Here is a 10,584-nt window from a genome sequence, read left to right as displayed (position 1 = left end):
TTCTTTTTGTAGAAGATAAGAGATGGTGTCATTATGAAATGGAAATGCTTGTTCAGCCAGGGAGCAGGCAATGCAGTTTAAAGTAAAATTGTCCTTGCTAAAGCTTTGATCCAGATATGCCTTAATTGCTTTCAGTATCCTTTTTATTCACTTGTTTTCTGTTATGGAAAGGAAATTATATATTTTCCCATCTTATTTTCTAGGAAGGCAAAAAGCAAAATATGCTGAATAACTTTTTTTGTGATTAACACGTATGGTGCCTGTCTTTGCTATTCATCCTGTTAATTGTATTTTTCAGGAGCACTCTCATGATTTTATTCTATAAGTTTTTTAGAATTCATGATTTTGAGCATAAAAGTGAAAAAACCCCCAACACCAAACCATACCAAAAGGTATTTTCCTTTAGCCTATATTTCTTTACAATAAAAGATGAACCAAAGCATCCCACATTTATTTATTAGTTTCTTCTGGTAACAGAGGTTTCTTATACATGCTAGAGTGCTTAGTTAATTATCTGACAGCAGAAAAGTAGCACAGGAAGCACAAATAACTGCTCTTCTCAACATTTTTGCAAGTTTGCTCAAACAGCTGATCTGTAAGAACCTTACAGTTGATCTGACAGCTGTAAGAAGTAATGTGAATGTTGAAATGATACAAATCATCTGTAGATTTCTCTTTTAAGCTTGTGAGACTTTAATTGATACACTATCATTATCTTGTTTAAAATATTAAAAGTATGAGCCACAGTAGGGACAAAATCAAGTCTCCCTTTACTGGAATTGAGAGAAAAGTCTTAGAGCAAACTCTGTATTTTTTGGAAGCATCCTGTCTGTCAGCATGCTTACTAAGGCTGTTTGCAATAGCCTAAAGCCAACTAGCCTGTTGTAATAAAATGCTGTTCATTTTCTCTTATCCTTGACATTGTTTAATTCAAAAGCATAGGAAGTAATTAAGAAGTATAATGTCTTTCATCTTCAGAGGAACTGGGATGATGGCCCTAACAGAGCAGGAGTGGGTTGCAGTTTGGTAGAAGTTCTGATAGGATATGGATTTTCAATATGCATAGTTGTCCATGTCAGCAAAACCAGGTCATTACAGGTTTCTCTGACATTCATAACTAATTTAATGGAAGTCCTGATATAATAATGGGTATTTAAGCCATACCCATTTTGTCTTTGAAGTCTCAGTTCAAATAACTATGGCAATGTATTTTTATTTTCAGCATGGGTCTTTTGACTTCGTACTGTGCTGCAAAGTCATTTACTATAAATATGCACTTCATAAAGGACTGATTTGGGACTATTAAGAGCTCAGATAAAACTAACAAAAAGAAAAATATTTGCTATAGTTGGGTTATCCATTATTTTTTCTCAAAAGAGTATATGCATTTTTGAAAGTTATTCTATTGTAGTTAGTCACACAAAGCATTTCAAGTATGACACAAAGCAACTAAACTTTCCTATTGAACCTGACTTGACCACACCATGCTTTTGTGCCTCCCCAGACACAGGGTATAAGTGACACTTGACAGAATGTTAGAGAAGTCCCAGAAACTGTGTAACAATTCAGTACACAGAGGATTGACCCTGGTGACCTCCTCATAAAGCTCTTCTTTCCATGGAAATAACAAAATGGTTTGAGTTGGAAGGGACCTTAGAGATCATCCAGCTCCAGCCCCCTGCCATCAGCAGGGACACTTTTCTCTGTCCCAGGTTGCTCAAAGCCCCATCCAGCCTGGTCTTGAACACTTCCAGGGGTGGGACATCTTCAGCTTCTGTAAGAAACCTGTACCAGAGACCCACCACCTTCTGAGGAAAGATTAGGTTTCCCTTAAATCTAATATAAATATCTCCTCTGTGATTTTTTTTTTAAATGCAGAGAACCCTTATCTCTGATGCTAAATTGCAGATTTACATTGCAATTCTTATTAGGCATAGTTTCATTTTGAGAATTCAGGCCTTCTTTTACCATTCATTTATTTAGCTGTAAAAAAACCACAAAAACAAAAACAAAAACAAAAACAACAAAAACAAAAACAAAAACAAACACCCCCCCCCCCAAAAAAAAAAAAAAATCAAAAAAAAACACCTAGGAAAAAAAACATTTAGATGAAATTAAAATGATGCCAAAAATTATTTGATTTTAATGGCTGCATTTTCCACATTCTCCATTGCAGATTCATCAATTTCTTCTTGAAAAATCAAGTAATCTAAGGTTCTTGCTGCTGAAAACCAAATAATTGTGTCACCTTGAACTCTATGAATATAACTGAGGAGATGACAGGAGATAAGATAAAAGTCAATAAAAAGAGAATAATTTATTAAAAAGATCTAATGTTACAAGAACAGTACACAGAAACTATTATATTACTGTGCCTTCCACATTGTATATACCATTATATATAGCATATATACAGATTGTATACAATATATCTAACATTTTGATATGGGCCATGACTTTCTTTTGGTCTGTGAAACAAGGTTTCTTTCTAATTATGTTTTTCTGAACAGATCCTGTAACATTATACAAAAATACAGTCTCCTCAGTGACGCCAGACTGCACTATTACAATCTTTTACATGAAAAAGGAAAAAGCTTTCCCTTGCAACTAAAAGTGTCATGATAAGGAAACATCTTCTACAAAGTAACAAATAGGTAATACATAAGTACTTAAACATTTAAAACATGTTTATTAATATATTTAAGATGCAAAATACATATTCTGTTCATGTTGAATATAAAACATACCTCCTTTTGTCCCTGCAATACAACTACATTACCTGATGGTATGTTCAGTATTTCTATTTGTATCTTCATACTAGAGAGGGAGATGTGTCTAGATGGAGCTCTGTCTCCTTATCAGACTTTTATTCTTCCTATAAAGCATATCTATTTATTGTTATCAGAAAGTTTAACCAAATGCCACCAGCAGTGAATGTAGCTTTTTTGAATACTCTGAAATAAACTGCATTGGCAAGCCACTGTATAAAAAATAGAGGAAATTATGCATAACTAATTTATAAAATAGCCATCTGACTTTTTGGTTCATCACTTCATCCTTATTTATTTTAATATTTTAACAGATGATGGATTGCTGATGCAGCTCTCTGCACAGTAGCAATGCTGCTGTTTTACAAGGGACAGCAGATCACTATTCTCTATGAGTCTGCTCTATCAGCAAGGTGCATTACATCTTCCTGTCTTTGATCTCAAAGGCTTTTCCAGAAGCAGAGATATAGAAGGCCTCTTTCTCTACAGTCAAGTCTTAGGCAGCTATCCTGCCTTTGTTATCTGAGCAACATGGTGACTTAAGTAATTTTAAACATCCTTTTTTAGAAAATTAGCTAAATTATTACTGGGTAATAAAGTTTGAGTTGAACTTTCTCTGAAAAATTGTATGGCTAAAATATTCAAAATCAAAAATATTTTGTCATCATCAGCTTTTCACCTTCTTATCTCTGTTGTGCTTTCTTGGCTACTGTTTTGGAGCAGCTGAGAAAGAGCACAGTTGCAGTGTATTATCTAAATGCCAAAAATTATTTTACTAGTGAACTGGCAAAATAATAGCATTTTGAATTGAGAACCTATCAACAAAAACAGGTTTTCATCAAAACTTGTAGAGGGATAGACAGCTAGAAGAACCATGCTATTAGGACTTTCATGGTAACCATTTTTGACTTGATCCTTCCCAGGCAGTGCAATGTTTTTCCTAGGCATCATCCCCAGATGTGTTAGCAAAATGCTGCCCTTGATAACACTGTGCACACAATGATTGCACAAACATGCACACCATCTTCCCTGGGAGTCATTTTCCCCAGGTTCCAGTATGTGGGAAGGCCTTCCAATGCAGAAAAATTGTCCAAATTGCCTATTGAGTAAAAAATTTTCTGGTACAGCAAAAAAATGGGGATTAAAACTGATAGCACACAGTACCTACAAGAATAATCTCCAGTGAACTATAGAAATAGAGCCAATTAGATAAATAATTGGAATGATGCTCTGTAGCTCTTTTCCAAGTATTTTTTTCTCCAAAATATATCCTACTGCAGTCTGTAGATATGTGGCTAATGCCATTCTGAAAAATCTTAATATTCTCTCCATAATATGCTTCATATATATTTCAAATTGAGTATCACCTATACAAAGCATAGATATTACCAAAAATTGGACTCAGAGAAAAAAGAAAGTTACAACTGAGAAGTGGTTGGAAAAAGTAGGTTTATCTCCTTGCATTGCTTCATTAGTCCAGTAGTAGTTTAATGTGTATCATGTTTAAATGCCCAGTGGAATTTTCATTGTCATATGCAGTAGGAATTGATTTCTTATTTTCTACTGAAAATTTCATTGAACATGAAATCTTGTGGTATTTGATAAAAACCAACTGGTTTCCTCCTAAGCTTGTGTTTAGTAATTTTCCATTTACCTAGAAATAAAATAAATGGATTTTCTGCTCCATTTTGCTATGTTCTGAGATAAGCTGTCTAGTATTAAATTGACAATTCTTTTTCCTAATTGAATACATTTGATATATTTTCAGAACAAGTTCTTCTTTACTTTTGCAGTGTTCTTTTTATATAAACTGTGTTTTCCTTCCTTGTCGTTAGGAGAAACCATTTATTGGTGATGCAAGCAAAGTATTCAAAAGCAAAGCTGTATCAAACTTTGTTATATATTTAAAAAAGGATTTTTTTTTTCTCCAAACCAAATAGGTGTACTGTACTAGACACCCTTTAAAGACCTAATGATACATGACTGGGTTCACTAAATTTGAACATATTAAAAAAGGAAAATACTTTTGACAGAAATTACCTCTGCTTACAAAAGTTTATTACATACAATCTGCATATTTTTGGGCCAAGAAGAGTCTCCTCCCCAGAAAACTTTTACAAATAAGGAAGAGATAAAAACCTGATGCATTATTGACCGTGTCTCCAACACTCCTCTAAGTGCACCACAGGCATTTTGATGGGTCTTTAAGCATTAGCTTGGGTTTCTCCACGGACATAAAACTCCATCCCTTGGTGTCATCAAGTTAAAGCAAACAAATAACAACAACAACAAAGTCTGCAGCCTTCACCATGAGGTTGAAGGTACCATCAGTGCCAGAAGCAGCGTCACAGAGGATGAGGAAGTAGACAGCACATGTAAGGTGGACTGAGCACTTGTTACTTTCCCTCCTGAAATGAAATGCAAAGTAATTAAGAAACAAATAATGCAGAATGGTTCTCAGTATATTTAGATATTAGCTTTTGCACAAATTCTTATTCTATTACCCTCAGTAAAGGACTAATTTTTAGGTAATGGATTACTGTGTGAGAACTGCAGTCACAAGATGGGCTCCCTACACACATAAGATTTTATAATGATACCTACAGCAGCTCACATTCTGGATCCTCATATTCAGTCTGCAAATTAATAGGAAGTTCCAAAAGGATAGATGGTTTGGCTTTATATCTTCATCTTCAAAATAGTACTAGGCTGCAGCAGCTGCCCTGAGTCAAAAATCTTTGCCCCAGAACAAGGAATGAAAGCCAGCCCTTGATCCCTAGGTTTGTCCAGAGGAAAAAATAGTCTTTGGCCCATTAGTCCAGTGTTGATTTTTGATCACAGCAATGTCTTAAAAGACCATGCTGAGGGAGTTGCTCTGGGTTGGTAGTGGCAACAAGATGGGGAGGGAACCAGACAGGGTTTCTTTGGACAACAATTGTCCTAAGTGAAACTAATGTGATATGCACAGTCTAACCAGATGGAGGACTTTGTGGCCTAAAATTATGGTTCAAAAGATATATGAAAGAAATATTCCATGGAGTAGGGATTGGTGTCTTCTGCATTCTGATGGTAGCACTGCAGTTTGTGACCAGATTAGAGCTGAAACTGTAGCTCTGGATTGAAGTTTCAGGCTCACACCTTTAGGTTAGTGCTCCTTAAGAATGGAAAAGCAATATTTAATAAAACTTTAAAGTGTTATCAGATATTATAATTAAAATGCCTTGTTGTGTTAGGCAAAGATTATGTTATTTCTTTGTTGTCCTTGCCACTACTCCTCCCATCTCTTACTTGCCTTTGTAATATTGATACTTTATATTCTTGATACTTAACATCACAGTAACTGAGGAAAGAGCAGCTAGACATCATAATTTACCTAATGATAACACTTTAATACTGCTATAAGTTCATAATTGAATAGTAATAAGTATGCAAGGGAGTAATTGGAATTTACAGAGAAATTCAGCTTATTCTCAAACAGGTACATACACAAGGGTCAGCTACCTAAATACATGCCACTTTAGCTGTGTTACATAGGGCACCTCTGACTGGTGGTACAGAATGATGTGTCTATCCCCTAAGGCCCACATCACATCTGTTTGGGATGCCTTAAGATATTGCAGATGTCTTTAGGTGCTCATGTCTTAATACTAAAATTCAGAAGATTAGCTGAGTTGCTATAAAGGCTCCACTGCTGGTCTCTGTGGATTGCACCCCATATTTGAGACACTAGTGCACATATAAACATCTATAGATCAGGTTGGTTTTTAGATGTTATCCTCAAAAGGGAGAGGTTTCCTATAAATTATCTTTGTTCATCAACCTCACATTGTTGCCTTAGATGATCTTAAACATCCCATGTGTCACTAGATATCCTTGTTTCAGCATAGAACTAAAGACTCAGACCAATGGTTTTATTTAATAGCTAAAGAATTGTGACAGCATTGTTTTTCTGGTAGAGAATAACAGAGTATATGAACATTGCTATAATCACCACGCTTTCAAATATAAATGAAACCTCACCTGAAAAAGATGGAACTCTGATCTGGGGACTTGCAGTCCCATCCCCTCCTTCACTGACTGCACAGACCTCAATGATGTAGACCCCAACATCAGGAAGAAGGACCACTGCAGAGGTTTTCTGTGTTTCTATGACTTGGCTGTTGCTCTGGCCCTCTTGCCGAAACAACACCTGTGGTGGGTAAAGTGGACAGTGGTCACAGTGGTCATTCAAGCTCTGTACCAGACATTCTGTGTAGATAACACAGTCACTGCAATGCTAACTTTTTCATACTTTCATTAGGTATTTCTTGACATTACATTTGAACAGACATCTGCTTTTACTGTTTTCTTCCTGCGGTGGCTTCAAAACAGTAATAGTAAAATATTTTAAAGATTCATGAATGTGGAAGGACATAGATTATGACCTAGAGCAAAGACAGAGGACTTGCCCTGTCCAGCATTAGGTGTTGCACAACTTTATCTCCAAAATTTCAAAATGTAGTTTGAGTTCCATTTACTTCAAATTCTTATCCCAAAGTTCATGTTAATATTTATATTTTTGACTCAAAAACCCAACTTCAAATGTAAGGGAAATAGCCTGAATAATGTATTTGCTGTGTTTACCTTAGCTGGCTAAATCAAGTGACAACAGCTCAGATCTGTCCCTGCATTTCCTCTGAAACTTAATACAAATTTATGGCATGTGGGAAGAAAGCAAGTCAGCATGTAGCTGTCTTTTTGGTATTTCTGCATAAGAGTTTCTGTTCCCAGAGAAAATTGAAAAGGTCAGAGAGGTGTGAAAAACCAAAGAAGTCAACTCAACTATTTCAGAATATCAACTATTCTGATAAAAGTTAGAGCAGTTTCTGGTTTATTTGAACCATTTTATACTTTCTCAGGGCTTCTGATGAATCAGAGAAGATATAAGATTGTAGTCTATAGAAATGATTTGATATGGGCTTCAAAAAAACCCATTCTCCAAAAAACTGAAATCACTCTGATTCAAAGTATTGCAATGCATTCTGGTTGTTAAGATTGTTATTTAAGTGTTAATTTGGATTTTAATCTTTAAAACATCAAAACTTTAAATTACAGATGTTATCATCACAACTGTTGAACATCACTTAACATTATCACAAAACAAACGGAAGTACTTGTGTTTCTACTTCAAAAATATGTTAATTTTAATGCAAATTAAAGGTATTTCATTATTATGCATTTCTCTAAATCCTACTGCAAACATAGTTGAATTGAAGAATTATTAGGAATTTCACTGCAGTCTGATATCATTAATAGCCACTGCTGACTCAGAGATGATACACTGACCGCCTCAGATAGAGGAGAGTCAAACAGAGTTTGATATTTGAAAATCACAACACAAAAATATGCTGGAACATTTATTTTAATTTTATTTATTGCTTCTCACAGTGAAAGCTGATTAGAGACAGTCTGCAGAGAATGATTTACTTGCACAGAGGAACAAGAAAGGGAAAAAAGTCAACGAAGAAGAGGAGCAATTGCTTGGAAGAGAGAAAGGTGAGCGAGGAAGGAGAACCACTAACCTTGTATCCCATTACATCAGATTCATTAGCCAGAGGTCTGACTGGCTCCCACCCAAGAGACACATGTGAGCCATCCTGTATCCACATAATATTGCCTGGTGCTTGGCTGGGAGCTGAGAAGAAAAAATAACATGTACACATATATATTTTACAGGTAGTTTCTTTAAAAATAAAGGAAATATTTTAATTTACTGGTAGTGTTACCAATCTTCCAACCCCAGATGGAACATTTAAGATTTTTTTTTCATCAGTAGTGTAATTTAGTAGATTATAGTGTATTTATTCTGCCCACCCCATAAATTCCATAAAGCTTATGAACTGGAGCACTTTTCTCTCCCTTTGTACAAAATGCCTTGTTTTCCAGGAAATTAACCTTTGTATGAATGCAAAGTCGTACGAATTCCTGTCTAAACATCAAAGCAAAGCCATGAATCAAAGCTATACATGATTCCTGATTATGAAACACTCTCAATAAATAAAAACCCAAGGGACAGAGGTTTGTCCCTGATTTCCTGCTTTTAGCAAAGGTACTGAGATTACTTACGGGATTTCTTGGTTGCTGCATGCACAGCAGTGCTAGGTGGTCCATAGCCTGCAGCGTTGTATGCCCTCACTGTCAGGTGATATAGTGTGTTTCCTTCTAACCCTGTCAGGAGAATGGATGACTCATTTCCCTCTGTTTTGACCTTTTCTGCTGCTTCTTCCTGCTGCATGTCCTTCCAGTAACCAACCTGCCAACAAGCAACCAAATGAAGGATTAATATAGGCACCTGGCAAGCTCATGCTGCCAGATGCTTGTGCTTGTCATCTTGTGGAAGTTGTTTTTGCCATTTATGCCTTTTTCTGATCATCAGACCCCTTTAAGCATATGGCATTTGCAGCTTGACCTCAAGCTATGCAGTTCTCTCCTCTCCAAAGTGGCAAGACTTGGAATATTGTGACCCAAAGCACATGGAATAGCTGTGTGCTGGCACAAGAAGAGGCTACTATAAAACACAAGAGCAGAGGGTGGACTTTGCCAGGGGGAGCTCATCACTGAAGGACACCATTCAAGAAGAACACATTCTCTGCTAGGTCACCAGAATATCTACATTCATCCTGGAAAAGTCCAACTGCATCTGTTAAGAAGTGTTGTGAGCAACATTCACTTCCTGGAGATTTCTTATCAGTCCAATGAATAGGCAAAGGCTGAACAATGACAGAAATATTTCAATCACCTGAAAAATCTTAACAGAAGGAAAAGAAGGAAATGGATTCAGTTTTAGTTCTTGGATATAAACAGGTTTCTGGTAAATGAAGTTTTGATAGAGTGTTTCTGCCTTTCCTTTTCAGACATAAAATGAACCCCTAAATTATCTTTGGTGGTTCTTAATTCTTATTCTCTGGTATCTTTAAATTTACCATAATCTCAAAGAGGTTATAAAGCTGACCTGAGAATTTGGCCAGTCTCTGTCCTCAGGGACCCAGCATTTGCAGGCATAACTGGAGAAAATGGTTCTAGGTGAGCTACACAAGCAAGGTAATTCTCATGGGGCCCTATTTTGCCTAACAGGAGATGTCACTAACACACCATATCCATGCTGAGACCTACTTGCATTTCTTCCACATTTTGACCTTTTGTGTGAAGCTGGTTGTTTCCTAATAAGTTATTTACATTGTATCAGGATAACATTTCCTCTGAGAAAAAAAGGTCACAGACAAGACAGAACTCTTGAGAATGTCTCCCAGGAAATGGTGAACAAAAAAAACCCCAAGGGGTTCTTATGAAAATAAGACCAATGAAGCACAATGCTAACCTTTTATAATTGCACTAGGACTGCCTTAAAAAAAAAAGATCTGAAACAATCTGGTTGCAAAAATATACATTTGAGAGCCTATCTCTTCACTTGAGAAAAGTGCCTCTGTTAACTTTGAGGATATATTAGGATATATGAGGATATATTAGTTTGTGTCAGTTTATTCTTTCAACTGTAAAATTCAAGTGTTTTTCTTTTGTGTGTGTGCCTGCATTATGTTATGTTAAAATGCTGTTGCTTTAATTCTTAGATGAATTATAGCTCAGTTCTCAAATGTAGCTGCAATCACCACTTGTTCTGAAATAAGTGTGATTCACTGAGGTATTTTGCTGGATGAATACTTGACCAAAGCTACTGATACCTGAAATAACACCTATTCAGAGTCAGTTTCCTTTTCTTGAAAAGAAAAAGGAATCAATAACCGTTTATTCACATCTTGCTATTGAATCTCCAATGCTT

At 36.0% G+C, this 10,584-nt stretch overlaps 1 protein-coding gene across 2 annotated transcripts in view; it reads right to left on the bottom strand.

Annotated features, from left to right (window-relative positions):
• Nucleotides 1-2,293: 2,293 nt before the first annotated feature.
• Nucleotides 2,294-10,584, bottom strand: part of CNTN5 (contactin 5) — a 576,470-nt gene continuing 568,179 nt past the window's right edge. For both annotated transcript variants that reach the window (XM_056493993.1, XM_056494003.1), the window contains exons 22-25: nucleotides 8,874-9,060; nucleotides 8,330-8,442; nucleotides 6,789-6,957; nucleotides 2,294-5,176 (exon numbers count right to left, since the gene is read on the bottom strand). In XM_056493993.1, coding sequence (XP_056349968.1) covers nucleotides 5,073-5,176; nucleotides 6,789-6,957; nucleotides 8,330-8,442; nucleotides 8,874-9,060 — 573 coding nt within the window. In that variant the 3' untranslated portion in view covers nucleotides 2,294-5,072. The remainder of the gene's footprint in view (nucleotides 5,177-6,788; nucleotides 6,958-8,329; nucleotides 8,443-8,873; nucleotides 9,061-10,584) is intronic.

The sequence above is a fragment of the Oenanthe melanoleuca genome, chromosome 1, assembly GCF_029582105.1.
Source record: "Oenanthe melanoleuca isolate GR-GAL-2019-014 chromosome 1, OMel1.0, whole genome shotgun sequence".
Lineage (NCBI taxonomy): Eukaryota > Metazoa > Chordata > Aves > Passeriformes > Muscicapidae > Oenanthe > Oenanthe melanoleuca.
Note: the sequence above shows the minus strand (reverse complement) of the source record. Positions and strands in the feature narration are given on the sequence as shown.